This window comes from Pholcus phalangioides, unplaced genomic scaffold, assembly GCF_987345545.1.
Source record: "Pholcus phalangioides strain wild (caught in Gottingen) unplaced genomic scaffold, Ppha-v1.0 ptg000009l_1, whole genome shotgun sequence".
Lineage (NCBI taxonomy): Eukaryota > Metazoa > Arthropoda > Arachnida > Araneae > Pholcidae > Pholcus > Pholcus phalangioides.
This window is the reverse complement of record NW_028301602.1, coordinates 2,319,691-2,346,660: the sequence shown is the minus strand read 5'-3', so window position 1 is coordinate 2,346,660 and position 26,970 is coordinate 2,319,691. Positions and strand designations below refer to the sequence as shown.

Genomic DNA, 26,970 nt, shown 5'->3' with positions numbered 1-26,970 from the left:
TATCGGAATCATCCCCTTCATTTGGAACTGTTATTGCCCTCAAACGGTATTGATTCTTGTGGTACAGGATCCTTTATAACTATATTTTCCATGTTTCTCCCCCGTCCAAAAATTCCCTTGCTAGGTTAACTTTTGTTAATCTATCAACGTGAATTAGCTGAGTATCCCGAGGATTATTGACATTTTTTACACTGAATAGAACTGGGTACCGTTGCTCCTCCGCCCGATAGGGTCCCTTTGATTTCCTGGTGAAATGTCGCGATTCCCTTCTTGTATGTTCGGAAAATATACATAAACTAAATCTCCCACCTTTGTTTTTATCTGTTGCCACCCGAGAACGATAATACTCTTGTTTCTCTACCGCCAGCTGCTTGTTTTTCGTACTATCTCGTGCGCTCGGCGCATTCTAGGTAAAATCTGCTCAGCGTAGTTGTCAAACGCAAAATAATTTAACCTAGTCTTGTAGTATATCAGGGTAGATTGGCATGTCTCGCATAAATAATAGAAAAAACGGTGTCCAATGTGCTCGAATGAATAGAACTTCTATAGGACACTAAAACGTGTGGAAGCCATTGATCCCATTCTGATGTTTCGTTTACCATACATGATAACGTGTGAACTATGGTAGCATGACTTCTTTCATTTTTGCCATTCGTGCTTGGGTGATAAGACGTCGTACTTAACACTAGAACCGCGGCACTTTCGGTATACCTAGAACCGCGGACTGGGTCAAATTGACCCAGACTGGAAAAAAGTGTTTCATAGCGAAAACGGGAATTTATTTTCGATTCCTGGGGTTCCCCCTACTCTTATTCAATGTTTAATTGCATATTCATAATGGAAAATTGTATTTGTTTATGAATATAAAATGAGCTTCGAAATTAGCTAAAAAATGATGTAATTCAGTAAAAATATGACTTAGTAAACATTTACTCTATTGAGTCCAAAAACATTTTTCAGTTATCCCATAATATGACAAAGATGTAAAATAAGTACGTCAAATTAAGTATGAGAAAGTCTATAATATGATACTGTCTAATAAGAGTACTGATTTCTTACTGATAAGTGAAATTTGATTATCGAGCAATTTTTTTCACTATTCTTGCACATTCATCGCATGTTGAAGTTGTACAACCCATGCAAAAATTAAGTTTTGTTTCCACATTTGTTACCTGACATCTGACTCGTTTATTTTTATTTATTACTCATTATTTTGCTCGCTCACGAACAGTTACATGATCAAGAGCACATGAACGTTTCCTTTTGCGCAAGGGCAACGCGTATGATGAACGCAGCTCTTCAATAAGATTTTAGACGAACTGCTTTCGAAAAATAGTTCTGGTTCTCTGTACTGCTCTACAAAATACAGGAATTTTTTAGTGAGATCCAAGGTGTTGTAGAAAACGTCTATAATGCCCCGAATATTTTTCTGGGCATTTGATCGCTACAACAACGATCGTTGCACTTTTGAATTGTAGTGTGAAATAGTTTGTGGGGAAGCTTTTTGGGACTACTGCCAATATCGACTGCCAGATGAAGCGTGCTGAATAATGAAAAGCTTAGATCGTTCTTTCCTTGATAAATTGTCATTGTGGCATCATTGTTCCATATAACTGTTTAACTATCTTTATTGCGTCAGATAATATTGCTCTTCGATTTCGTCTCACCGTCTCTACTAAGCTCGTATTTTTTGGCTTTTAGCATTTGAGCCAACTTCAGTGTACTGAAAAAAAGTCAGTTGAAGCGTTTCTGCCCTTGCTCTCAAATGGCTTGATCAGTTGCATCACTGTGCTCTGAGATTCGTTGGACGCTGACACTTCCCAAGATTTGGAAATAAATTCAAAACTTATTTGGTGCAGTCCAGAATTTTATTTTTCTGTGGCATCGTTTGTCTCCAGAAATTTCAACTACTCGTTTTTTCCAGAGTTAAACTTTTACACTCCCAAAATCTTGAGTCCCGTCAGAATTCCAGGTATTCAAGTTTACAAAGGAAAAAAATTAGCTCTACTTGTGTCTCCCATTCCACCATTGAAGAAAAATCTGCTCTGACAATGAATTGGCGTTGACCTTGAAAGACCTTTATTCTTCACTATCTCCATTTAGAAATACTTTTTAGAAAGGGTAACCACTTCCAAGAAAATTCTACACCCCTTTTTTCGTATAGAATAGTACGTTGGGTCAAAATGACCCAAACCGCGGTTCTAGGTATAAGTGCTTATAACTCAAGCACGAAATATGAAGATAAACAAATTTCGTGACTGATATGAATAATTCACGAAAATTTTATTAACACCTGCTAATAAGTTTTCGAGATAAATGAAAACTAAGTTTGATTTGGGTCAAATTGACCCACTCCGCGGTTCTAGTGTTAATTGCCGAATGTTTAATTTATCTAACATTTCCTTGAATACAGATGCGTGCAAATTTGCACCTCTATCACTTGGAACGTAATCGGGCTTACCGTATCTACAAACGATTTCCGAATCAAAGGTGTCTGCTAACGTTTGAGACCTCGTGTTTGGTAATGCCACCGCTTCTATAAATCGAGAAAAATTGTCCATAACAAATATATATTTATTTTCCCCTTTCTGTAGTAGGAAATGGTCCCATGATGTCTACTGATAAAAGTTGGAAAGGGTAGTCGGGCTGCTTCAAAGACAAAAGGTATTTCAATGGTTTGTGGTCTGATTCCACAGTGAAGTGTCTGCCTATAAGGTATGAGCGGAAATAATTGATACCCTCCACGATTGCTAATAGCTCTAATTCAATAGCCGGGTAATTTTTCTCTGGAGGTTTCAGTTTTCTTGACATAAATGCTATTGGTCTAGGACCTTCATGTATTTGATATAAATATGCAGAAATGGCTATTTTAGAAGCATCACATCCGAGATAAGTGTTCATCAAATTTTGGATATGCTAAAACGGGAGGACTGATTAGAGCAGCTTTTAAATGTTGGAAGGCATTCTGCTCAACTTCAGTCCATCGGAAGTTAACTCCTTTCGTAGTTGAATCTGTTAACGGCTTAGCATTCAACGCGTAATATGGGATATGACTTGTAAAAAATCCGCACATGCCGAGGAATCTCCTAACTTCTTTGACTGTTTCAGGGGCTGGGAAATCAACAATGGCTTTCACATTATCGTCATGTGGTCGAATGCCGTGATCCAATAATATGGCCCAAATACTTTATTTCGGCACGAAAGAACTCTCATTTCTGAGGTGCTAACCGTAAATTATATTTGCGCAACATTTCAAAAACCTTGTGAAGTTTATGTAAGTGTTCTTCAGCAGTTTTTGACGCTATAAGCACATCGTCGATAAAACCAATATTTTATCATGAAGTTCGGAAATGAATGCATCAGCCATTCGCTGAAACGCAGAAGGGGCAGTTTTTAATCCCATCAGCAGTGTTAAATTGGGAAAACCCCCTCGTTCCAAAACGCTAACTTCGGTCTATCTTCTGGTGCAACTTCTAGTTGATAATATGAAGACGTTAGGTCTGAACTACTAAAAAATTTGTGCACCATCGAGTTGTGCTAATGTATTGAAGTAATGGTAGAGCATAACTGTCATTTTCAATTGCCATGTTTGTGCGTCGCAAATCCACACATCCTATATCCACCTTGTTTTTTCACCATCAAAGTCGGAGCTGGGCAAGAGCTTACGCATTTCGATATAATATCTACCTCTAACATATCATTTATTTGACGTTTTAGTTCCCCTCTGAGGGCATAAGGTGTACGGTATTTCGGTGACGCCTGAATAGGTTGACCATTCCAAGGAATTTTGTGGGTTGCTAAAGATGTGCGACCCAACTCCGTAATGTCTCGGGCAAAAATATCACTATTGCTTAAGAAATGAACGCTAAGCTCCTCAGGCACATCGCCTAAATTAATCTTTTCCAGATAAGGGGGGGGGGTAAATTTTTTTGTCAAGGGCACTGGTTCTTCCAAACAATTTGAGGACAAAAGCTCGAGCAGTTCCTAATTTCATACTTTTATTTAAGTGACTGGTTACCTCGGACATGTTAATTTCTAATATCTTAACTTTTCCTTGGTCATCTACTGTGCCTACCGAATGAGCAATTCTAATATCACTATTGTTTGTCAAGGGGTGTGATGAGAATTTCACTACCGACTGGGAACTCTGCAGTGGCTACTGAAATGACCTTTTGTGCACGAGTAGGAACTCGCAATTTCTTTGTCAACGTTAATGTTTTGACAATTTCTTCCCGATCCAACAATGTAGCTATAACATTTTTATTACATAGTATACCTTTCTCAGAATCTAACAAATCTTCCATTTTTTTAAAAAATCGTAACCTAAAATTGCTTCGTACTCGTTACTTAAACTATTTTCAATGTCATACCTTTTGATTAACGCAAGTTATTCAAACTGATCGGTACAATATAACATGCCTTTATAATTTTCCCTGTAACACCTTATTTGAATATCATTATCTATCTTTACGCCTTCTTTACCCTTAAGTAATTTATTCATGAGACTACTTGTAATCAGAGAAATAGAGGAACCAGTCACATAATGCTGAAAACGTTTCATCGTAAGCATTTACTTTTATAATAGGAAGGGGAAAAACCTGTACATTGGAAGACGTTGCGTGACACGTCGGGACCGAACGGCGAGCTACTGGATTTTCCACTTGATTGTCAGTTGTTTGTCGGAGGTCCCTGCTGGTTTCGTTCAAAATTTTGGTTCACGGGATTTCCTTGAAAAACTTCACCTCCATGGAAATTTTGCCCGGTCGTGTTTGGTGAAAAATAATTTGCTCCGGAGAAATTGTTGGTATTTAACTGCTGGGTGCGTTGGTGTCCGGCTCTCGGACAAAATCTTAGTCCCCCACAGATATAGCACGCAATGGCTAGTACCTGATTGCCATTGAATCTGATTCAAATCTCTTCTGTATCTATTGTCTCGAGAAGGACGTGCGAAAGGCGAGACAGACATTAAAGCTTTTACCTGTGCAAGTTCCTCAGTTAATTTCTCAATCAACTCCCCCCTGTCTCTGAGACTGGTGGAGAACTGTGGCTAATAATTCCTCGATAATTTTAGAATTTAAGGTTTCTACATTTTGTGCACTCGATGCATTCACCTCACAATGTGATTTAGACAAAACTTTATTTCCCTCAATTAGTGCAGTACGCATTGCCGCCTTATCAAAATCTGCTGAGTTTTGATTCATAACCGGCAGCTGTATAGTTGGGGTCAGCCCCGCGAGAAATTGGGACAGCCGTGTTCTATCAGCCAATTTTTCTGCTGCTGCATTGGATTCACCATCGCTCTGTAAGAGACCAAAAACTGCCCTGCGTATTCTAAAAGCATTCTCTCGTCGCCCCTTTTTTCTGCTGACAAAACGTAAATTCTCTTAATATATGAACTAGAGGGAGTTCCTGTTCATGAAATTCTAAAAATGCTTTCTTGAATGTCGAAAAATTTTGCTCTACCCTTAATTCTGGATTATTTGCCAGAAATTCAGCAGCTTTTCCGCGTAATTTAGATTTCAGCACAATTTTCTCTTCGAATTCCAACCCGCTAAATCAGCTATTTCTAACTGCCAAATGAAATAGGACGCCGGAAAATCTGCCTCAGACCCACTAAACATTGGAAGTAATGATATATAACCAGGAGTTGTACTCGATTGCGAACGTGAACCATTACTAAGTTCGTTCATTGCCATGTCAAATATAAATACAATATGTAAATATAAAAACAAATAATTCAAAAATTTACTTCACTGTGTATTAAAATATTTGAACGAATGAATTTTCGCGAAACCTCAATGAATATATGTCATGGCAAGGTCAGCGGCACCATTTATGTCCCAGAGCTGCTCTCCGCATCTGCAGCTGATACTAGAGATACCAATTAATACAAATACAACGCCACAACAGGCAAAATGCCCAACGAGGTGGCTGATAAAAAGATGCCCATAAAAATATAAATACAGCAACCCCATTAAAAATGCAATTAACACAAATTATAAACAATATATACACATGATAAAATATTATACAACGCCCATAAGGAATAATTATGGTTGTCTTATTCTAAGTATGGATAGCTTCTCGATTTACCCCAACATGTTTATCGTATTTCTTTTTAAACGTGTCAATTGTGTTACAATTTACTACCTCCGGGGGTAAGCTATTCCATTTATTAACAACCCTATTGGAGAAAAATTCCCTGCGACACCATAACCTTGCATTGTCCCTCACCAATCGATACTGGTGTCCCCTTGTAAAAGCAGTCGATTGGCGGTGTACTAAAAGTTCATGGTCCATCCTATCCATCCCATTGAAAATTTTGAACACTTCGATCATATCTCCTCTACACCTGCGTTCATCCAATGTAAACATATTCAAAAAATGAAGTCTCGCTTCATAACTCAAGCCCTGTGTGCCAATAAGGACACGCGTAGCTCTTCTCTGCACCCCTTCAACCAAGTCTATGTCCCTCTGTAGGTATGGTCTCTAAAACCTTACAGCATACTCCAGTGCAGGACGAACTAAGCCTCGAGAAAGCGGAAGAATGACTTTAGGAGAACGCGAAGAGACCTTTTTGAAAATGAGACCAAGCATTGTATTCGCTTTTTTGACAACCGCTGAACAATGTTCAGAAAACCTAAGTCGCTCGTCAATGAGAATTCCCAAATCGGTGACTCTAGTTGCATCCGGGATAGTGACACCATTCAACTCGTAAGAGAACCGTGGGTTGTTCGAAAAAAAATGAGCGACCATGCACTTATCTACGCTAAACGTCATGCTCCATCGATTTGCCCATGCTGCAATCTTGTTTAAGTTGGTCTGGAGCAACTCCCTATCGCTTTCATTTCCGATTACCCCCATTAGCTTCACATCATCTGCGAATTTGCTAGTAATTCCATCGATACCCTGATCGAGTTTGTCGATAAAAAGTGAAAAAGTATGGGGCCAAGGACACTTCCCTGAGGAACTCCACTTGTGACGTCTGTCCAACCAGAGAATTCCCCGTTCACCATAACTCGTTGCGACCTATCTCTTAACCACGATTCTATCCAATTCAGCAAGTTGCCCCCTATTCCAATCTCGTGTAAACGCTTCAAGAGTTTGCCATGTTGGACCCGATCGAATGCCTTCTGGAAATCAAGGTAAACAACGTCGACATTTTTGCTCTTACCCAAAGCCTTAGTCACGTAATCATAGAAGCAAAAGAGGTTAAATACAAATACAACGCCACAACAGGCAAATTGCCCAACGAGGTGGCTGACTTAACATCATGGATCCCCGACCCTTTTTTTTTTGGAGGCCCTACCTACTACTGCTACACCACACATGCACCCCCCCCCCGCGGAACCCCCCAACGAACCCCCAACGAATCGGTACATGCGGGAATGTGCTTGTACGTGTAGTGCAACCTGACGTAAAGTTTGTTTCTGTGTAATGCTTGTTATGTGTAGTACTGTCATCATGAGTGAAGTGTTATGGTTGAATGATTTACCGTTGTAGGACTGTTGCTCTCTGTGGCGAGACTTTTTAACGGGGAGATCGGCTCGCATTTGCGCCTTGAAGTTGCGAACCACAGAAAACCAACTTCAGCCGACCACCACTGTGGGGTTCGAACCCGGATCCTCGCATCACGAGTCCGGCACTATAACCACTCGACCACCACAGCGGCACATGACTTCCCCCTTCCTGAACCCATGCTGATTATTCGACAATACATTATTCTCGTCTATCCACTTCACAAACTGCCTTTTGATGATAATTTCCAAAATTTTCGAGAGGGAGCTCGTCAAACTCACTGGACGATAATTAGACGCCACTTCTCTACTACCCTTCTTAAATATCGGAACAACGTTAGCCAGTTTCCAATCTCTCGGGACGATACCCTCAGCAACACTACTCCTGCATATCTGTGCGACTGGCCCCAACAATTCATTAGCACCTTCCCCGAGAACCCTGGGATAGATATCTCCTGGTGCTTTGCTTGCACATACATTTCTTAGAAGATTTAGGACCTCCACGTCTTCTACTTGAATATCGTTGAGGGTTTTATTACCCCATGCAACACCCGTATATCGAATATCATTATCTCCATTAAAAACTGACGCGAAAAAGTCATTGAAAGCACTACACATGCCTACATTGCTCTCTACCTCCTATCGAGAGGGGGACAACTGCCCCCTTACATCCATTATTGACGTATCGAAAAATGATTTTGGGTCAGAGCCAATGTTATCTGCCAACCTAGATTCAACTTCCTTTTTACTATCCCTTATCGCTTTCTTCAACAGTCTTTTATCAGTAAAAAAAATGATAGGTCATCTCGTCCACTTTTATACTCTGAATGCTCTTTTTTCAAGATAAAGGTTCCGCACGCTATCCGTGAACCATAGAGGGTGTGATGTACAAACACGCTTTTTTCGAACAATGTTTTGCACGACGTCATACCCTGAGGACAGCTTCGTACTAAATTCTTCCCATTGACTTACCACCCCTACTGATTCCAACCGGTCTTTGAAAACTTCCGCTAACCTTCGCAAAACATCAAAGTTCTCCGAAAACAAGAAACCAGTCTTGTTATCAACCTTACCCGAGGAAAAGTTAGTGAAATCTGACGATACGATGATCACTGGAAGAAAACTCTTCACCCACCGAAACATGTTCAACTAGATCCTCAGAACTAGTAAGAACTAAATCCAAAATAGCAGTATCCCTAGTGGCTTCTGATACATGCTGATACAAAAAATCTTCGAGCACCAACTTAAGAAAGTCTCTTTCATACTGATTTCCATATGAAAGGTTCTCCCAATCAATACCCGGGTAATTGAAATCCCCTAGTATGAGAGCCCTCTTTCGCTTACACATGTAGGAAATTTCATCATGCATTTTGGCAATGTAGTTTTGATCCCTATTCGGTGGATTGTAACAAACCCCAACAATAAGTTTATGACGTCTTTTGTTCTCAAGTTCAACCCATATGGTTTCAATATCACTTCTCTGCACGTTACTCTCTAGCCTTCAAACAGGATTTCACGTATATCAATACTCCACCCCCTTTCCTATCAGATCTATTTCTCAAAAAAGTATCGTATCCTGAGATGTGTAAGAAAGATTCATCCCCATCGTTTGCCCAAGATTCTGTAATGGCTATAAGATCCAAGTCCTCCACAACTATCATAGTTTCTAAAAAATCTTTCTTGTTACCCAAGCTCCTGGCATTTATTAACACACATTTTAATTTGCCCGGTGGTTTGTTGTCAATCGAGAAGCCATCCAAGTCAGAGGTGGGTAATTTCAAGTCAGTACTGTTGTGATTATCATTAACTAACCCGCATTCCCGACTACGTGGTCTGGGAGTAAAAAAACCTGACCTAAGACTATCGTAAACCTCCCAGACCCCTCTTATTTAGATGGATCCCATCCGAACGAAGCCACCTATCGGTAAATGCGGGAAGCTCCAAGAACGTGACCCCAAGTGAGGAGCCAATGTCCTTCAGGCCTATATTGAATTGGTGGATCCTACTCCTATATCCCCTACTACCCCTTGGCAGCACTGGAATCACTGCCACATCTGAACCCCCCCTCCCTAGCGGATAATAGTAAATCCCGGTATTCTGACACTCACTAATATTCGCTCTACCTGATTTGTTCCCACCCACAGAATCACCCGCAAGGGCAACTTTCGGCGATGAAAAACGTCTCGAACGTTGCCAATCTTCCCCCCAGAAAGACAACAGCCCGAAAATCCCTACACACTCGGCTCCCAAGTTCCCTAACCATAGAATCGCCGATGATTGAACCCCTATCACTATCCCCCTCTACCTCATCCACGACCACCCATTCGCCCTCTAAAATGTCGTTGTTCGTGGAGATTGCTTCTTCATCAACAGATGGCTCGACGACCAGAGGCTCCGTTATAACCGGGCCCTCTAGCACCCTAACTTTTTCCCGTAAAGCTTCGACCTAGAGTTCCAGCCTTTTCCTATACAAGCACCCTTTACAATTGAAACTATCAGCTACTATACCCCTAGACCAGGGAAACCTCCCGTCACAAGCTCTACACTAGTCGAGGTCGAGGCATACTAACACTATTGCTAAAGCTAGATAATAATTACTAAAAATAGGAAAATGAGAAACGTTAACTGGAAATTAAAATAATGTAAAATACATTACTATGCAAAATATACGTAAGAGATTATACGAAAAAATTACGTAAAGTAGAATGCTCAGCACTAAATCACGAAGAATAAAATATGTATATAAATAATACAACACCACCCTCTAAAAAAAAGTATTAAGCTACGAAGTACAATTTATACTTATTAGAATTAGCTAACTATCTCAAAACACTAACACTACAACAATAGGCCCAAATGGAAGGAAAACAAAGTTATTGAGAGTACCCGGGAAAAAGTATACACTGTAATACCACTCAATTATTCAACCCTAGTCCTCGGGTCGGAGTAAAAGATTATTTACGGCTTTAACAAATGTATATGAGGATGTTATAAAATTACATACTTATAAATCGGTACATGTTTTATGCTGCTACTCCTTGAGCGAGAGGAATGGAGAAAGCAATAGGTCAAGACTTACCCCAGGCTTTCGACATGTTCCGTTCCTTCCACTTTTACCCCAAAACCGGACAACCACCTCTCATCAAGACCAGTTCGTTCTTTCAACCACCTTCTCGTCCAAATTCCTATTTCCCTCTCATTGGTTCCGTCTCCTAAACGTCACACCCCCCTCCCCTTTGGGTCCCAGACTAGAATCCCTTACTGGAATCCCGCTGCTGCCCTGATGTCTACATACCAATGATAAATCCATCTGCCACTCCTTCTCAAGGTACCACTGCCCAAAGGGCAGGGTCAATTCTGAGAATCTGCAAAAGGCGTTGGAGGTAACACCTGTGCATATAGGTGCCTCACCTATTTCTATACACGATATCTGAATAAAAGTCCAACCCAGTTCCCAGACTGTCTGGCGTCGTAAATAAAATAATATTATAAAAGTCTTCATTAAAATTTAACTACAAATTAATGTAACAAGTTAGTGAGTAGCTTGTTACAGGGCGGCATTCCATTTTGCAGCCAACGGCAATCGGAAGGACAGCGCAAATTGAGACACCGGGCTACACTAAGCTAATCGCGTGCACTCGTTGCCGCTGCAGCTGAGCAGCAGAATTTAGTGTTTCGCGTGCACGATTCTTCCTATTCGGTAGAGGTTTTTAAAACAGTTATTTTGATGGAGTTCATACTCTTATGAAAAATGTTTATTATATCAATGTGTTATTTATATAAAGAAATAATTGATAATACTGTGTTTAATTCCTAAATTTTTTTTTTTTGAATTTTCATTAAACATTGTCCTTTCCAAGGTTTTCACTTTTCATTAACTCTAATGAATCGCATAATGAATGAGAATTTCATTTCGGTATTTTCATCGATACACCGAATTTTTACCGATTTTGTGAGTTTCCAAATTTGTCATTCTGAATTTTTATTAATCCCTAGAGGAAAAATCCACTTTTTTAATATCCTATGAAATAATTTCCATTTAATATGTGAATTTGGTTTTAATTCTGAATATTCATTATATTCAGAACTTCATTGTTTTGTTTTACACCGACGTACTTGAGCATCGAGATAGAAGAGACCACTCAATGAGGTACGCGACGTGAACAATGAATTTCTGAATTTCACATTTCTATCATTTGAGTTCAAATTTCTCAAATTTCTAAAGCTCTAGACCCAAGTGTCATACCTGAACATTTCCAGAATGGAGATTGGCGTCTCAAAAGTACCTCATGTTGCTTAAAGAAAGATGTTACGGCCGTGCTTGTTTTGCTTGACTCGGTGGGGGCACAATCATGCCCCCAGATAAATGTGTATATAATTTACAAATGGCTAGTCTTACTAACTTATTGCACTGGTAATCTTATGTTTGATAGATCTCGCTCATTGCAAAGAGCGTTTAAAGATTAGGTTAATCTTCAATAATTTTATTTTGTACTTGTCTGAAAACATGACTGTGTTCATTGGACAGTCCGGGCCGGAACTGGGCTAAGACGGCGATTTTCTTGCGTGGCCGTCTTGGACGGAGCATCTACCACTTTCATTTCCGTGAAGACAGATGGCAACAGTTTAAATGTAATACATGTTAATTAAGATGGGACAAAAATTTCCCTCTGTTATGGAACAAACGGAAGTGTTATGAAGCTTCATAAGTGGGAAAGCTGTTTAACTAAGTGTGTATATAGTCTAAGCCGACAAAGAAAACAATGCAATGCTAAATTATTTTTCAGTGTGAAAATTATGTTGAGGCTGGAGCGGAACTGGGAGAATCGCCGAGGGAAGTGTTTGAAAACTCTGATGTAACATTTGTGTGTGTTGATTCAGCAGAAGCAGTGGAAAATGTAAGTTCAAAATTCAGTTTTGTTCATTTAAAAATATACCCCAGGGCTTGACTAATTCAAAGCATTTAAGTGTAAAATTCCCCTCCTTCCAACTTGCTTCAATTTTTTTTTTAACAGAAATTGAATTTTCTGGATGTTATGCTGAAACTAGTATTTGGAAAGAAGTGACGTCTCCTCCAGGAATCGAACTCTGATCCCCTTGCATACCACACAAGTGCGCTAACCAATACACTACTTTCAATTCCTTATAACACGTATTGGTAGCATGAAACGCTGAGGAGACGGCTGCCTCCTTTCATTACAGCAATTTTCGCCCCAGTTGGCGTTTTGGTATGAAGAGATGTATTTTTTTCAACACAAGTTTTTATAGCGAGAATACTTTCGGTATATTTCGGGCCGAAAAATACTCTTCATACAAAAACACCAACTGGGGCCAAAATTGCTGTAATAAAACGAGGCTATGTCTCCACTCAGCACCTCATGCTACCAATGCGTGTTATAGGGAATTGAATCTCCCGTGTATTGGTTAGTACACTTGTCCGGTATGCAAGGGGACCCGGGTTTGATTCCCGAAGGAGACAAATCCCTACTTTCCAAATATGTTTCGGCATAAACTATTTCGTGCCGAAATGTACTGCATGTTATCTTTAGTACAGTGGGTATTTCATAGAAATGTTGAATTGATTTTATTCAAAGTGTTCACAATTTTATCTTATTGCTACGCAGCTTATTGCCATGACAGATGGTCTCGTTTTTACTGATGACAAAACATTTGATGTAGTGGTGATGACAGTGATGAAACCAGAATCATCTATTGCTATAGCAAATGTAAGTCTCGTCTTATGGCTGTGATCAAGTAGTATAGACTGGTGAAATTGAATGAAATGTATGTAGTTAATTTTCTACGTAAGTGATCCAACAGACCAGACACGACCCAGGCTCTGTCCCTCCCGGGATATAAGCCCTTTTACCCGTGTGCGTGTAAAACTGTCACGTCACTATTCCCAAGAGATCTTTACGATCTGTCCAGGGAATTTGTTAGTGTTAGCAGACATCCAATGCCAGAACCGGGATTCGAACCCAAACGCAGTCAGAAGCTAGCTCCCTAACCACTAGACTGCCTGCTATTTATCTTCATACAATCTTCTCCCCAAGAGAAGTGTTCAGAAAAAGGGATTGGGATGAGAAAGGAACTTGAATAGATGGAGAATTTCTCAATTTAAGTTTTGCCGATAAGTATTAGCAGTAATCCAGACGAATTAGCAAAAGTGATAAAAGAACTGGCGGAAGCAAGTATTCTAATGGGTTGGAAAATGAATCTGCAAAAGTTATGTTCAACTCCTTTGCTTTGAAGATTATCCTGCTCGACAACAAAGTAGAAAGCTATGCTTACCTGGGACAAATTACCATGGACAACAGAATGGAAATGAACAGAATTGGGATATGGAGTACTTTTGGTATGAACTGCGATTCTGAAGAGCCACGTGGCGCTATGCCTGAAAAAGAATTGTTTAATCAGTATGCGTTACCAGCACTGACTTATGGAACTGAAGCATGCACAAAAGCGAGGCTATACAAACGCAAAGGAGCATGGAAACATGTATTTTAGGCATCTCGGGGAGACTGAAAACTAATCACTTGGTTAAGCCCCAAAGATGTATCTTGGAAGGAATTAAACGTTTAAAATGGAAATGGTCTGGGCATATATCGCAAGAAGACTCGCAACAGATGGACCGCAAGTATTCTGGATTGGCGCCAGGGTAGTAAGAATTTTGCTGCCCCCACAACCTTAAAATTTGATAATTTTGTAACTGTTCTCTTAAAAATTCCGCCCGGGGCAATTGCCCTCTAGTTCCGGCCCTGATTGGTACCCCCGTGGTATTAAATATCCGAGGCGTCGTCCCCACGAAGGATTTATCGAGATCCGAAAAGTGGCTGGAGTCAAGCATGATAATTTAGTAATCTTAGTTTTGTCAAATAGAAAAATTTAAAAGCTTCATCCAGCAGTGGATTGGAAATGGATATCTTTCGAAGAGAAATTTTCAAATGGGTCCAGAGCCATCGGTTGATCTATTATCAGCACAGATAGCTGCACAATACAGCAGAATAAACATCTGGCCCGTGCGGCTACACTGAGAAAATACTTAGTTCTGAAATACATTTATTTTTGATCACAATATATTTGGGGTGGAAACCACATTACCAGATCACTGAATAGTTAGCGCATGATTGGTTCGAGAACCAAGTTTGAAAATGGTTGAATATTTTTAAAATCTGCTTTAAGCAGCAGGTCTTCATGTTCAGCCGTATTAATAAAAAAAAATCTTTTACTTTTAGTGAAATGAAATCTTTCGGTTGAGCTTTTACTCAGGCTGAAGCGATTAACCAAAATCATCATTTACTTACAAGAACAAATACTTCAGAAATGAGTCTGCTACTGACGAGATTCATCCATCAAATAAAAGGCTTTTCTGTGTTTTCATTTTGCTGAGTTGAACGTGAGAAAAGTGAAATTGAGCATGAAAACCCACATCTTATTTTTAGTTTCATTTGAAGAAATTTGTGAATGGAGTGGCTTACAAATTGCTTTTAAGATGGAAAAAGTAAAATTCAAAGGTGAGGTGCCTTTCATCGATCGCAAAAAACGGAAATGTTTGCGGTATTTCGCTGATCCTGGTTTATCAAAATGGAATTGGTGAACTTGAAGTGCCACAACCTACAGTATCGCTAACTGCACATGGTGTTATAGACTATAATGGCTCCGGCTGATTCTACCCCGCCGCTGTGGTGATAGTGGACTCGGATCGCGAGGATCCGGGTTCAGCCGACCAGCACTGTGGTGACGGTGGTGTTCGAAGTTGGTTTCCTGTGGTTCCCAACTTCGAGGCACAAATGAGAGCCTAAGTCTCGCCACAGAGCAACAGGCCTACAACGATAAATCACTCAATCATTACTTCACTTATAGTTAGAAAAACTGGTGGCAGATGGCGGCACTACACATAACAAGCATTACAAACTTCACGCAAAGCTTCACTACACATGCACGCACATTCCAACAAGTAACAATTCGTTAGAAGTTCCGCAGAGGAATATGGATGAAATGATGTGGCGTTGTATTTGTATTTTAACCATAACAGGCAAATTTCCCAACGAGGTGGCTGACTTAAGAACATCATGGATCTCCGAGCCATTTTTTTGGAGGCCCGACCTACTACTGCTACACCACACATGCACCCCGCCCACACCCCCTCCCGCGGAACCCCCAACGAATCTACATGAAGGAATGTGCGTGTACGTATAGTGAAAAACCTGACGAAGTTTTTCTCTGTAATGCTTGTTATGTGTAGTGCTGCCATCTGCCACCAGTTTTTGTAACTATGAGTGAAGTGTTATGATTTATCGTTGTAAGACTGTTGCTCTGTGGCGACTTTTTAACGGAGATCGGCTCGCATTTGCGCCTTGAAGTTGGGAACCACAGAAAACCAACTTCAGCCGATCACCACTGTGGGGTTCGAACCCGGATCCTCGCATCGCGAGTCCGTCACTATAACCACTCGACCACCACAGCGGCAGAAGTGGTGATTCTACCCCAATGGGCTGACAGGGCTCCGGCCCGGGAGTCGGGGACCCGTGGAAAGATCTTTGATTTTTTTTTTCTTTCAGATATGTCCCATAGGAAAATAGACAGGACTCTTTAATATCAATTTGTACTCGTATGGACGGATATCTTTAACTACGTACCTGAGATCTCATTGAAATTTTTTTTACTATACACATGTACAAGTAAACGAAGGAAAAAAATCCCGGAAACGAAGAAAAGAACATTGTACAGCCCCCACCCCCCCTGGCTCATGGCAGTTGTTCTCCTAGGAAGGAAAAGACATTGTGATGCTCATGGCTACTGAGACGTCAACACCAGCATTTTGTTACCTCAGGGCTATAGCCACTAGAATAATCCTAATCTAGTCGTCGAGCGCGTGTAGGGACCTACAGGGCTACCGCACGACCCCTGCTGTTTCAGTTCGTAGGCCATAATGTCTCGATAGAATGAAAATTGGAGTAAACAGACGTCGTATTCCGCAGTGAAAATACCCTCTTGGTGCCGATAAAGCACCCCCCCCCCCACGGCCGTCTCAAGAGCATCATGGGCTCCCGGGCCAAATGATTTCTCCGAGGCCCAACCAGGCAAATTTTCGAAAATAGCAACCAGATCCCTTTTCTCTTGAGGCCCCCGGGGCGTGCCCGGGTGGGCCCATGCCTTAAGACGGCACTGCCCCTCCCCCAACAACTTGGAACAGGGGCCCGTAGGCTGCGCTCTTCAGCGGACCCCTTCTATAGAGAACTAATAGTGTGGAAAAAGGCAAATGACAATGGTCCAGGCCCCATGACTGAAGCTCCGCCAGCCCCATTCTCGTGGGCGGGTTACGATACTGAGACAGTTTTGCTGCAAGCTTTTGTATACAGTGGATCCCGCATTACTTTTTCCTCCTTGGGTCCTGTGACTCTCTGGTGCCAACTCTTGTTACTGATACTCATCGAGATTTCTCGTTTAAAGCGTTTTCCCGCAAAAAGTATTGTACGGAATGGCTGTAATGACGTGTACTGAATCACGATTTCGCTCACGGTCGCTCTAGTAACCCTCTCCCAGTCCGAACAAATCAAGGTTTTTCCTTGCTTCTGAAAAAAGCTGCATTCCGCATCGGCCTTTTTTATTCGCTGTACTGTCTTGAGGACACATCTCCCCTCAACTTCTATTCACAGACGATATTGTTGAACAGGAATATTTACGGTTCGCGTCTGCAAAAAATAGTTGTTCGAAATCTTTTAGTAAAATAGTTGAACGAGTTTGCGTACATAAAGGAGTAATTTTTTTCCCACGTGGATGAATCCTACTGTTCTAGCCCAAAAGAACGGTAAGCAAAGCTAAAAATTTGAATTTTTGTTAACTCTTAATGCTCAAAATAAAAATTTAACTATAATAAATCTGTCAGAAGAGTTTGGCCCTGCATAGAGGCCAGTTGAGATGTTTGACTTGTGTTTCATAAAGTTTAAAAACGATTATTTTTAATAGGCATATCTACAAATTAGAGTAACCTCGTTCATACGTCACTTAGTTATGACTCATGTTTATACGACGTTTGACTTGGGTAGCAATTGGTAACAATACACTTTAAACAACAGTACAACAAATAAATTTTAAACAACAGTACAACAAATAAATTTTAAACAACAGTACAACAAATAAATTTTAAACAACAGTACAACAAATAAATTTTAAACAACAGTACAACAAATAAATTTTAAACAACAGTACAACAAATAAATTTTAAACAACAGTACAACAAATAAATTTTAAACAACAGTACAACAAATAAATTTTAAACAACAGTACAACAAATAAATTTTAAACAACAGTACAACAAATAAATTTTAAACAACAGTACAACAAATAAATTTTAAACAACAGTACAACAAATAAATTTTAAACAACAGTACAACAAATAAATTTTAAACAACAGTACAACAAATAAATTTTAAACAACAGTACAACAAATAAATTTTAAACAACAGTACAACAAATAAATTTTAAACAACAGTACAACAAATAAATTTTAAACAACAGTACAACAAATAAATTTTAAACAACAGTACAACAAATAAATTTTAAACAACAGTACAACAAATAAATTTTAAACAACAGTACAACAAATAAATTTTAAACAACAGTACAACAAATAAATTTTAAACAACAGTACAACAAATAAATTTTAATTTTAAAATATTTCATTTATTTAACGTAAAACCTCAATTATTCGACGTTTTCACTTCGACTAAAACTCGGAAACTTTTAAAAATCCATCAAATGCGCACAAAATTTTTGTATGCAGTGAAAAAGCGTTGCTGTAACAGTTCTAGCATATTGTCATCGCAAAAGACATAAATTTTAGGGTGATTGCTGACGTATACGAAAATTGCCAGTGAGATGGCTGACCATTTAGAGTGGACATTTAGGTGATTTGTTTGCCTCTTTTTGAGAATACGCAGATGGGGAGTCTCGAAGAAATGGGTTTAAATTGTTTTGACGGTCACATGACCTTTCAGAATTTTTTCTCTCCGTGTTTTCAACGTTATCCCGAGAGGGTGAGAAAGTCTACTGTAAGCATTTGGGGGGGGGGGGTACAGGTCTGCCGAAAATAGGTGCACATGCACAGCAAGTTCTTTCGATCATTTCCTGTAGAACTTTTTTTCGATGTGGTGCTTTGCTTGCTGACAGGGCCGTCTTAAGAGCATCATGGGCCTCCGGACCAATTGATTTTTCTGAGGTCCAACCTAGAGAATTCTCAAGTTTCAATTACTTCCCATTTTTGTGAGGCCCCCTCCCTCTTCTCTTGAGACCTCCGGGCCGTGCTCGGGTGGGTCCATGCGTTCAGACGGCACTGCTTGCTGACTGTCAAATTCGTCGTTCGTAATGTCGGAAAAACAAAACGCTCTATAACAGAATTTTGGAAGAATTCAAGAATTTTAAATTGATAACGAAAGTTCATCTTGCAAACAGGCCCGTCATTTAGGGGCTGTTGGCTTGGGCCCCTGGCTTTTGAAAATACACTAAAGATGGTGTATACAGATGTGTGTGTGTGTCCCCTAGAAAAAGTTGAAATAACGGCCCTGCTTGCAAACCAGTTGAATATGTTCGTTTCAACTTTTTGAAACGATTATAAAGTAGAGAAACAACCAAAGAGCAAGCTCCTGATTGAAAATCATCTACTGCCAAAAAAAAGTCCAAGATGGGGAAATTTTTGCAAGTTGAAGATTTTGCTTCAATTTTGTACTCCCCAAAGGTAATGTTGTGCCAAATTTTATTTCTTTAAATGATTTGAAATGTGATTTAATTTCCTCAAGTATGAAATATTTTTTTAGAACAGAATTGAAATGCAATTAAAGACATGAAATTTTATAATATTTTATATGTATGGGGGGGATAATTTTTAAAAAGGCTGTTATATTCACTTCGACTTATACATAAAACGTTTTGACTCGGCCTCTTGAACGTCGTATAAACGACTGTAACAGAACTCTAAAGTTGCTCAGTTGAATAGATGAAGTGAACATAAATATTTGAATTATTTCAGTTCTCTCACAATTTTTCAGGCCGGTGCTTCAACCAAGGCCAATGAAAAGTTTTCAGTACTATTATTTTAACTCTTTAATTCACTAAATTCTTTTTGCACGCCTGTAGTGAATCGCCTGGCATAACGAAATAGCTTCGTTTTATTAAAAAAATCATTGCATGGAATAACTTCACGTTAGAGCAGGGCGTCTCAAACTTTCCACCTGAGGCGCTCTTTCCCCCTATTCAATGCTTATCTGCGAGCTCCACCGGCTCTCCAGGGCAGTTTAACAAAGAATATTTTCGAAAACCTCACACCATGACAAAGGTTGGAGGCGCACAGTTTGAGAACCCGTGCGTTATAGGAATAATCTTTGATGTTCTAAATTGAAGTTAAACGTTTGGATAGAAATTGTTTTCCGTAAAACGTTTCAAACTGGTTCGTCATGTGTAGAGATTCTAGTTTCATTTGGTGTAGTACGAGTATACTTGCTTCCATGGTGAACAACCAAACTATAGAGATGCGGTGGATATCTTATCCGAGAGAAACTAAGAATAAATTTGATACTGTGCATATATATATATACAATTGATTTTCTGTGTGAATGTTCTCTATACAAATCCACAATTTTAGATCGATCGTCGCCAAAATTTGGATATATATACCAAACACGGCCCGGATTGAACGATAGTCTACTTCAAAAGTTCGTCAGAGAAGGGCAGATATCCGAAATGGACGAAAAATCGTCGGGCAACTATGGTTTCTGGGCCTCAACAATCACTTTCGGAATGTTTACTTTGATTACCGTGGTTCCCTAGTAATGCGTTTTACACGTGCCTTTACAATGGCTTGTCACTTCTTTTAATCCTGCCAGTATTATACATTTATTCCTTTGTAATGGTTTGTCACTTTTCCAATCCTCCCAATAAATGAAAACACTGGCAGCGCCGGGTATTGTAGCTAGTATTATGCATGATAAAACTGCAGTGAAATCTCGGTATAACGATATTCTGCGGACGAAGAAAAATACATACCATAATAAAGGTATCGTTAATCGAGAGACTTTGACATTGAACACTAGCCATCAGGGCCGCAACTAAACTACATCAGCTGAGGTAAGCACATATTTTGACATCCCCCCCCCCTGTAATTTTGAAGAGGCTATAAAAGATGAATTTTGCGCACTCTTCTGGTCCTGGGCAAGATACCTGCTTGCCCCCCCCCCCCCAGTTGCGGTCCTGCCGACCATGGATCACGATCACTATTGGCGTATGCAAAGGGGGTTTAGGGTTCTAACCCCCAGAGCCGAGATTATAGGGAAAATTATTGCAGGTAAAAACGCAACCCCACCCTCGTGAAAATGGCAATACGCCTATGGCAATCACAAGTTTCTACGGGGGAAACCATATCGCCTAACCAATTCGTTCTTTTAACTGGCCCATAGGGAAGCTCTATTGTATTGCGTAAAATTATATACAAATCACAATCGTATCTCAATGATAATTATCTCGCACACAATTATATTTAGTTTAAATCGACAGTGAAACCTCGATATAACAATATTCTATGGACCAAAAAAAATATTGTGGTAGAGGGATTAAAGAGGTAGCATTATCCTCACGTGTGATCAGATTTATGCTATTGTCATTTTTTCTATATCGGCATTGTTAATATCGGAAAATACGCTTTTATGTATTTATTCGTTACAAAAAATTGATTAGTTTATTTTTAAAATTCACTTAGATGTATATTGTCCCTGTACAGAAGCTTACCGCATAGTGCTTTTGTGTGTCGTACACATAGTGCAGCAATACAAACAACGTTAGCTTTCGGTGATCACTTGGTGCAAAATATTGTCATCAGACTTCAAAAGAACGAGAACAAGTGGCGAAGTTAAAATTAAATTCAAAACTATTTTGAACAAAATATAAATATTGTAGCGATTTCAAAATTCTCCTAAAAAATATCGGGTTATAGGCGCGTTTTTCATAGCACATGGTGTCGTTGTACTGAGAGTTTAACATTAAGCCAGGCAATTCCAAACAAGATTTGAAAAAAATATCATTGTAGATGCATTTATTATCTATTTGTAGCGATGTTTTGCTGCATATACAAATGTCGTATCGTAAGATTTTCTCATGGAGGGCCCCCATTCAACATTTTTCTTCCCGAAAGGGTTTCTTTTTACTGAAAAAATACACCATCTTTTCTCAAGGGAGGTGCACAAAATTTTTCGGGGGCCCGCGAAAAATCCTGGCCTGGGGGCCCGGCCAATGGTGTACTCTAACCAAAAAGCTAACACCTGTGGGATACAGCTATATTTTTAATTTTTGGTACATGGGATTTGACTAGTATATTCGGATATGCTCGAAGTTCATCGATAAATTTCAGCTTACTATTGTTGCTATTTTGGGATTCCTTATCACTCGATTTTTAAAAACTGAGGGGAAATTGAACTCCCTGATACTTTACCCTAATTCTCGGTCTGATTGTGTACGTTAACAGCACAGTCAAAGATTCAGTGAAGATCCCTTGCAGGGGAGGGAGTTAAAAAGCAAAACATCTGATTTCCAGGGATCCGCGTGATTTGCTCCTGTTCAGTTTACTAATAGATGAGGCTTTACTTGCAATTAAAAGAATCATTAATACAGAATCATAATCATTTACTTTTTATTAATGCAGCCCCATGTTCGCAGTTAAAAAAAACTATTAAAGGAAATCTTTCTTTTTAATTGTTATATGAAAATTGCTGTTGAACATCTGGTAAAAATATATAAATCATTTCTTAATGTTTTTATCTGCATTTATTTTTCCTCATGTAATTTGTGTGTGGACTTTCACAGAAACTTATAAGCAGAGGAATCCGATATCTAGAAGCTCCGGCAATCAGATTGTATGAGGGTAAATATCCACCTAGGCTAACTTTTCTTACTGCTGGCGACGAAGGCATTTTGGATGAATATGGATCAGTTTTCAATATAATTGCGAGGAATTGTGTTTTTCTGGGTAAGTTAAAATATAATGCATTGAAGCCCTCTTTAGACATTATTGATCGTATAGAATGAGTTGTAATTTTTCACGAGGTAGTGAGAATATCTAAATTTCTCTTCAGTCTACAGGTAAACATTGGGGGCATAAGATTGATTAATGCATGCGCATCTTCGTTTTCGCAATTCTTCGAAATTGTGTATTTTTTTTTAAGTCTTCTGAGTTGAAAGTGGTTTATATAAAATTTGTCTTGTCTTAAGGTTCAACTGGAATGGCTTCTAAAACTGCATTGGTTTTGTGGTCTGCCATGGGTGGAATAGTTGCTGGCGTGGCAGAAATTATACGTATTTCTGAAATCGATCGCATTTCACAAGAGTTCTTGAAAGTGTTTGGTATTTCGCCACTTAACTGCGATTTAGTTTCTAAGAGAAAAGGCAAGTATCAAACAATTTATAACTTCATTATGCTGAATTAACATATACCTGCAGTTTGTTTTAGTCTGCCGCTGTGGTGGTCGAGTGGTCATAGTGACGGACTCGCATCGCGGGGACCAGGGTTCGAGCCCCGCCGTCGGCTGAAGTTGGTTTTCTGTGGTTCCTAACTTCGAGGCGCAAATGCGAGCTAATCTCCCCGTTAAAGTCTCGCCACAGAGAGCAAGTCCTACAAACAGTACAAATATTCAGTCACTACACATCACTCCACTTCTGAGATATAGATGGCAGCTTTCAGAAATCATGCACAACACTAGTTCGTTTCAGGTTAACTTTGCAGTGAAGAAGCTACGAGGGAACCGCATCACACGTTGCTATGACAACGAAAGCCTTTCAACCAATGTATCGATGCGCAGTCGCGGTAAGGTATAGCTGATTCTCGCCAATCTCACTGAGAAAAATCTTTTTTACGCATAATGGTGATCATTTTTTTTTTTCTATTTTAAAATTCTTAAACGAATAAAGATCGATTTAGAACACTATTTTTTCAGTATTCATTTTCAATCATTCAAAAAATTGAAATATTCTGCATAAATGATCATCGTAAGCCTCCGATATATGGGAACTATATTTTGCGGCGAAGGAATACTCTCTGCCTTTCTCTGCACTGCAAAGTTAACCTGAAACGGACTATAGATACGCACTCAGACTGTTAGGTACACGCACTTACACTTCCGGCACAACTCACTAGGTAGTAAATTGCCTATGGCAATAGACCTGAGTTGTGCTCGGTTTGAAGAAAAAAAGTTGTCTGAAAGCAGGACTAGACGGATCACACACAGAAGCCAGGTCAATGGCGACTAAAATTGCTGGTGCCTAAAATTCTCTTGTATGGATATAATTATTTGAGGGCAACACAAATTTTCAGGCATTACACCAAAATGTGTGAACCAATATATTAGGCTGACAGGAATTCCCACCCGAGAAGCCTTTCTCTGGAATTAATATTTCCCGAGAAATCGGAAAAAATGCTTTTGCATCACAGTAATACTTACAATGCAATATAAAAATGTAAAAATTCAATGTGTGAAATCCTTGGAAAATTGCCTAGCATTGCTTTGGAAAGGAGATTCATGGGGGAGGGGGGCAAAGTATCTTTCCTCTTCTATTTTATGACCCTGTTTTAGAAACTACAGATGAGCACAAGTGATACCTAAAAAGCGGCATTCTGTCAAGTAGAAAGTTTCATAGGTATTCTCCTAGAAAGCACATAGCAAGCATGTCTTTTCGTGATTGCTTGGATTAATTTTACTTTCCCATCAGGACAATACACGGCTGAACAAGGATCCCCAAACAACCCTCCAACTTTTTTGGAGATTTGGATATTTTCATTTACTATTCTTAAATACCAATATTTTCCCTTGCATTTATTGCCATAATTATATTGTCATGTGATCTTCGTCAGAAGATCAAAATGGTTCTTGAACCTTATTTTGTAACACCAAGAAGGGAAACCAAACCTATATCAATTGATAACTGAAGAAATTAACATCGTCACTTGTCTAAATTAAAATTCTAGCTGCTCAACATATTTTGATTTGAGTGAAGCAAGCACCAAAGTGATTTGTTTAATTTTTTTCTGATCAAAGTGGTCGTCAGCCTAATGAAAGCCTGTTTTATAGTACGTTGACAAATCTATGAAATTGATTTTCTGTGTGTATGTTCTCTATACAAATCTACAATTTTAGATTGATCGTCACCAAATTTTGCATGTATATCAAATGGGACACGACTTGCACGATAGGCTACACTTTAAAATTTCGTCAGAGCAGGGCAAATGCCCCCCAAATGGGCAAAAAATTGTCTGGTAACAATGGTTATGGGGTCTCAACAATCACTTTCCGAACGTTTACTTTGGTTAAGGTGGTTCCCTAGCAATGCGTTTCAGACGTGTATGTGTATGTATGTATATATGTATGTGTATATATGTGTGTATATATATGCCTTTATAATGGTTTGTCACTTTTTCAATCCTCCCAGTAATACTTTTGAATAGATACCATAATCAACACTTTGAGGGTCAGGCAAAGGATGACCCCACAGAAATCGGTGTTAAAATTGCCAATTTTACTGTAGAAATGCGGAAATTTGACTTTGTCATAACATCAATAATTTAAAAACTGTGTAGAATTCTCGATTTTTGGAAAAAATTCGCTTAGAGATATACGAAGCTCAGTAGATTAAATATGAAGTAATTAGCCGGACCATTCACATGCAATAACATCGATTTCAACTATTTAATTTTCATGCTTGAGAAGATATAATCTTTCCTTATTCATTCTCGTCTTCGCCGTCGTTGGGAACGGACGTGTTTTTATCGCGCTCCGCTCACCGACCAATAGAAGTTTTATCCGAAACCGTTGCCGGGATTACCGAAGGCGTATCCGTTACGTCAGTGCGCAATTTTCTCTTTGTTTGACTTGGCGTGGTTATTTTTGGGTCATATTCTGCGGTGTTTTTTTTTAGAGCACGTTGGATTGCGAGATAAGCTGTTTTATTATATTGCTCATTTTTTTAAATTTTCGTTGTGTATTTTCGATCGACTTAAATTTATTTTTCTCATTCGCATTTCATTTTCATTGTTTTTTCTCCAGGTTTGTTTTTTCTCGCTTCTTTGATATAAATTCGTAGGTTTTTGGACGTTAGTGTTAGCAAATAGTGTATACTTTTTCCCGGGTACTCTCAATAACTTTGTTTTCCTTCCATTTGGGCCTATTGTTGTAGTGTTAGTGTTTTGAGATAGTTAGCTAATTCTAATAAGTATAAATTGTACTTCGTAGCTTAATACTTTTTTTTAGAGGGTGGTGTTGTATTATTTATATACATATTTATTTTATTCTTCGTGATTTAGTGCTGAGCATTCTACTTTACGTCATTTTTTCGTATAATCTCTTAAATACTTATATTTTGCATAGTAATGTAACATTATTTTAATTTCCAGTTAACGTTTCTCATTTTCCTATTTTTAGTAATTATTATCTAGCTTTACCAATAGTGTTACTATGCCTCGACTAGTGTTGTGTAGAGTTTACCCCTAGACCAGGGAACCTCCCGTCGCATAGTAGCTGATAGTTTCAATTGTAAAGAGTGCTTGGATGGAACTCGAGGTCGAAGCTTTACGGGAAAACGTTAGGGTGCTAGAGGGCCCGGTTATAACGGAGCCTCTGGTCGTCGAGCCACCTGTTGATGAAGCAATCTCCACGAACAACGACATTTTAGAGGGCGAATGGGTGGTCGTGGATGAGGTAGAGGGGGGATAGTGATAGGGGTTTAATCATCGGCTATTCTATGGTTAGGGAACTTGGGAACAGAGTGTGTAGAGATTTTCGGGGTTTCGAGCGCTGTCGTCTTCCTGGGGGAAGATTGCCAACGTTCGAGACGTTTTTCATCACCAAAAGTTGCCCTTGCGGGTGATTCTGTGGGTGGGAACAAATCAGGTAGAGCGAATATTAGTGAGTGTCAGAATACCGGGATTTACTATTATCCGCTAGGGAGGGGGGGTTCAGATGTGGCAGTGATTCCAGTGCTGCCAAGGGGTAGTAGGGATGTAGGAGTAGGATCCACCAATTCAATATAGACCTGAAGGACATTTGCTCCTCTCTTGGGGTCACGTTCTTGGAACTTCCCGCATTTACCGATAGGTGACTTCGTTCGGATGGGATCCATCTAAATAAGAGGGAGGTTTACGAGAGTCTTAGGTCAGGTTTTTTACTCCCAGACCACGTAGTCGGGAATGCGGGTTAGTTAATGATAATCACAACAGTACTGACGGGGAATTACCCACCTCTGACTTCGATAGCTTCTCGATTGACACTAAACCACCGGGCAAATTAAAATGTGTGTTAAATGCCAGGAGCTTGGGTAATAAAGACTTTTTTTAGAAACTATGATAGTTGTGGAGGACTGTAATCTTATAGCCATTACAGAATCCTGGGCAAACGATGGGATGAATCTTTCGTACACATCT

General features: G+C 39.4%; 1 protein-coding gene across 2 annotated transcripts in view; it reads left to right on the top strand.

Moving 5' to 3' along the window:
• Positions 1-26,970, top strand: part of LOC149081623 (uncharacterized) — an 87,637-nt gene that overhangs the window by 51,465 nt on the left and 9,202 nt on the right. The window contains exons 7-10 of one of the 2 annotated variants that reach the window (XM_089237037.1): positions 12,305-12,415; positions 13,142-13,243; positions 22,368-22,530; positions 22,773-22,946. In XM_089237037.1, the coding sequence (XP_089093163.1) occupies positions 12,305-12,415; positions 13,142-13,243; positions 22,368-22,530; positions 22,773-22,946 (550 nt within the window). The remainder of the gene's footprint in view (positions 1-12,304; positions 12,416-13,141; positions 13,244-22,367; positions 22,531-22,772; positions 22,947-26,970) is intronic. The other variant, XM_089237038.1, reaches the window with a different exon arrangement.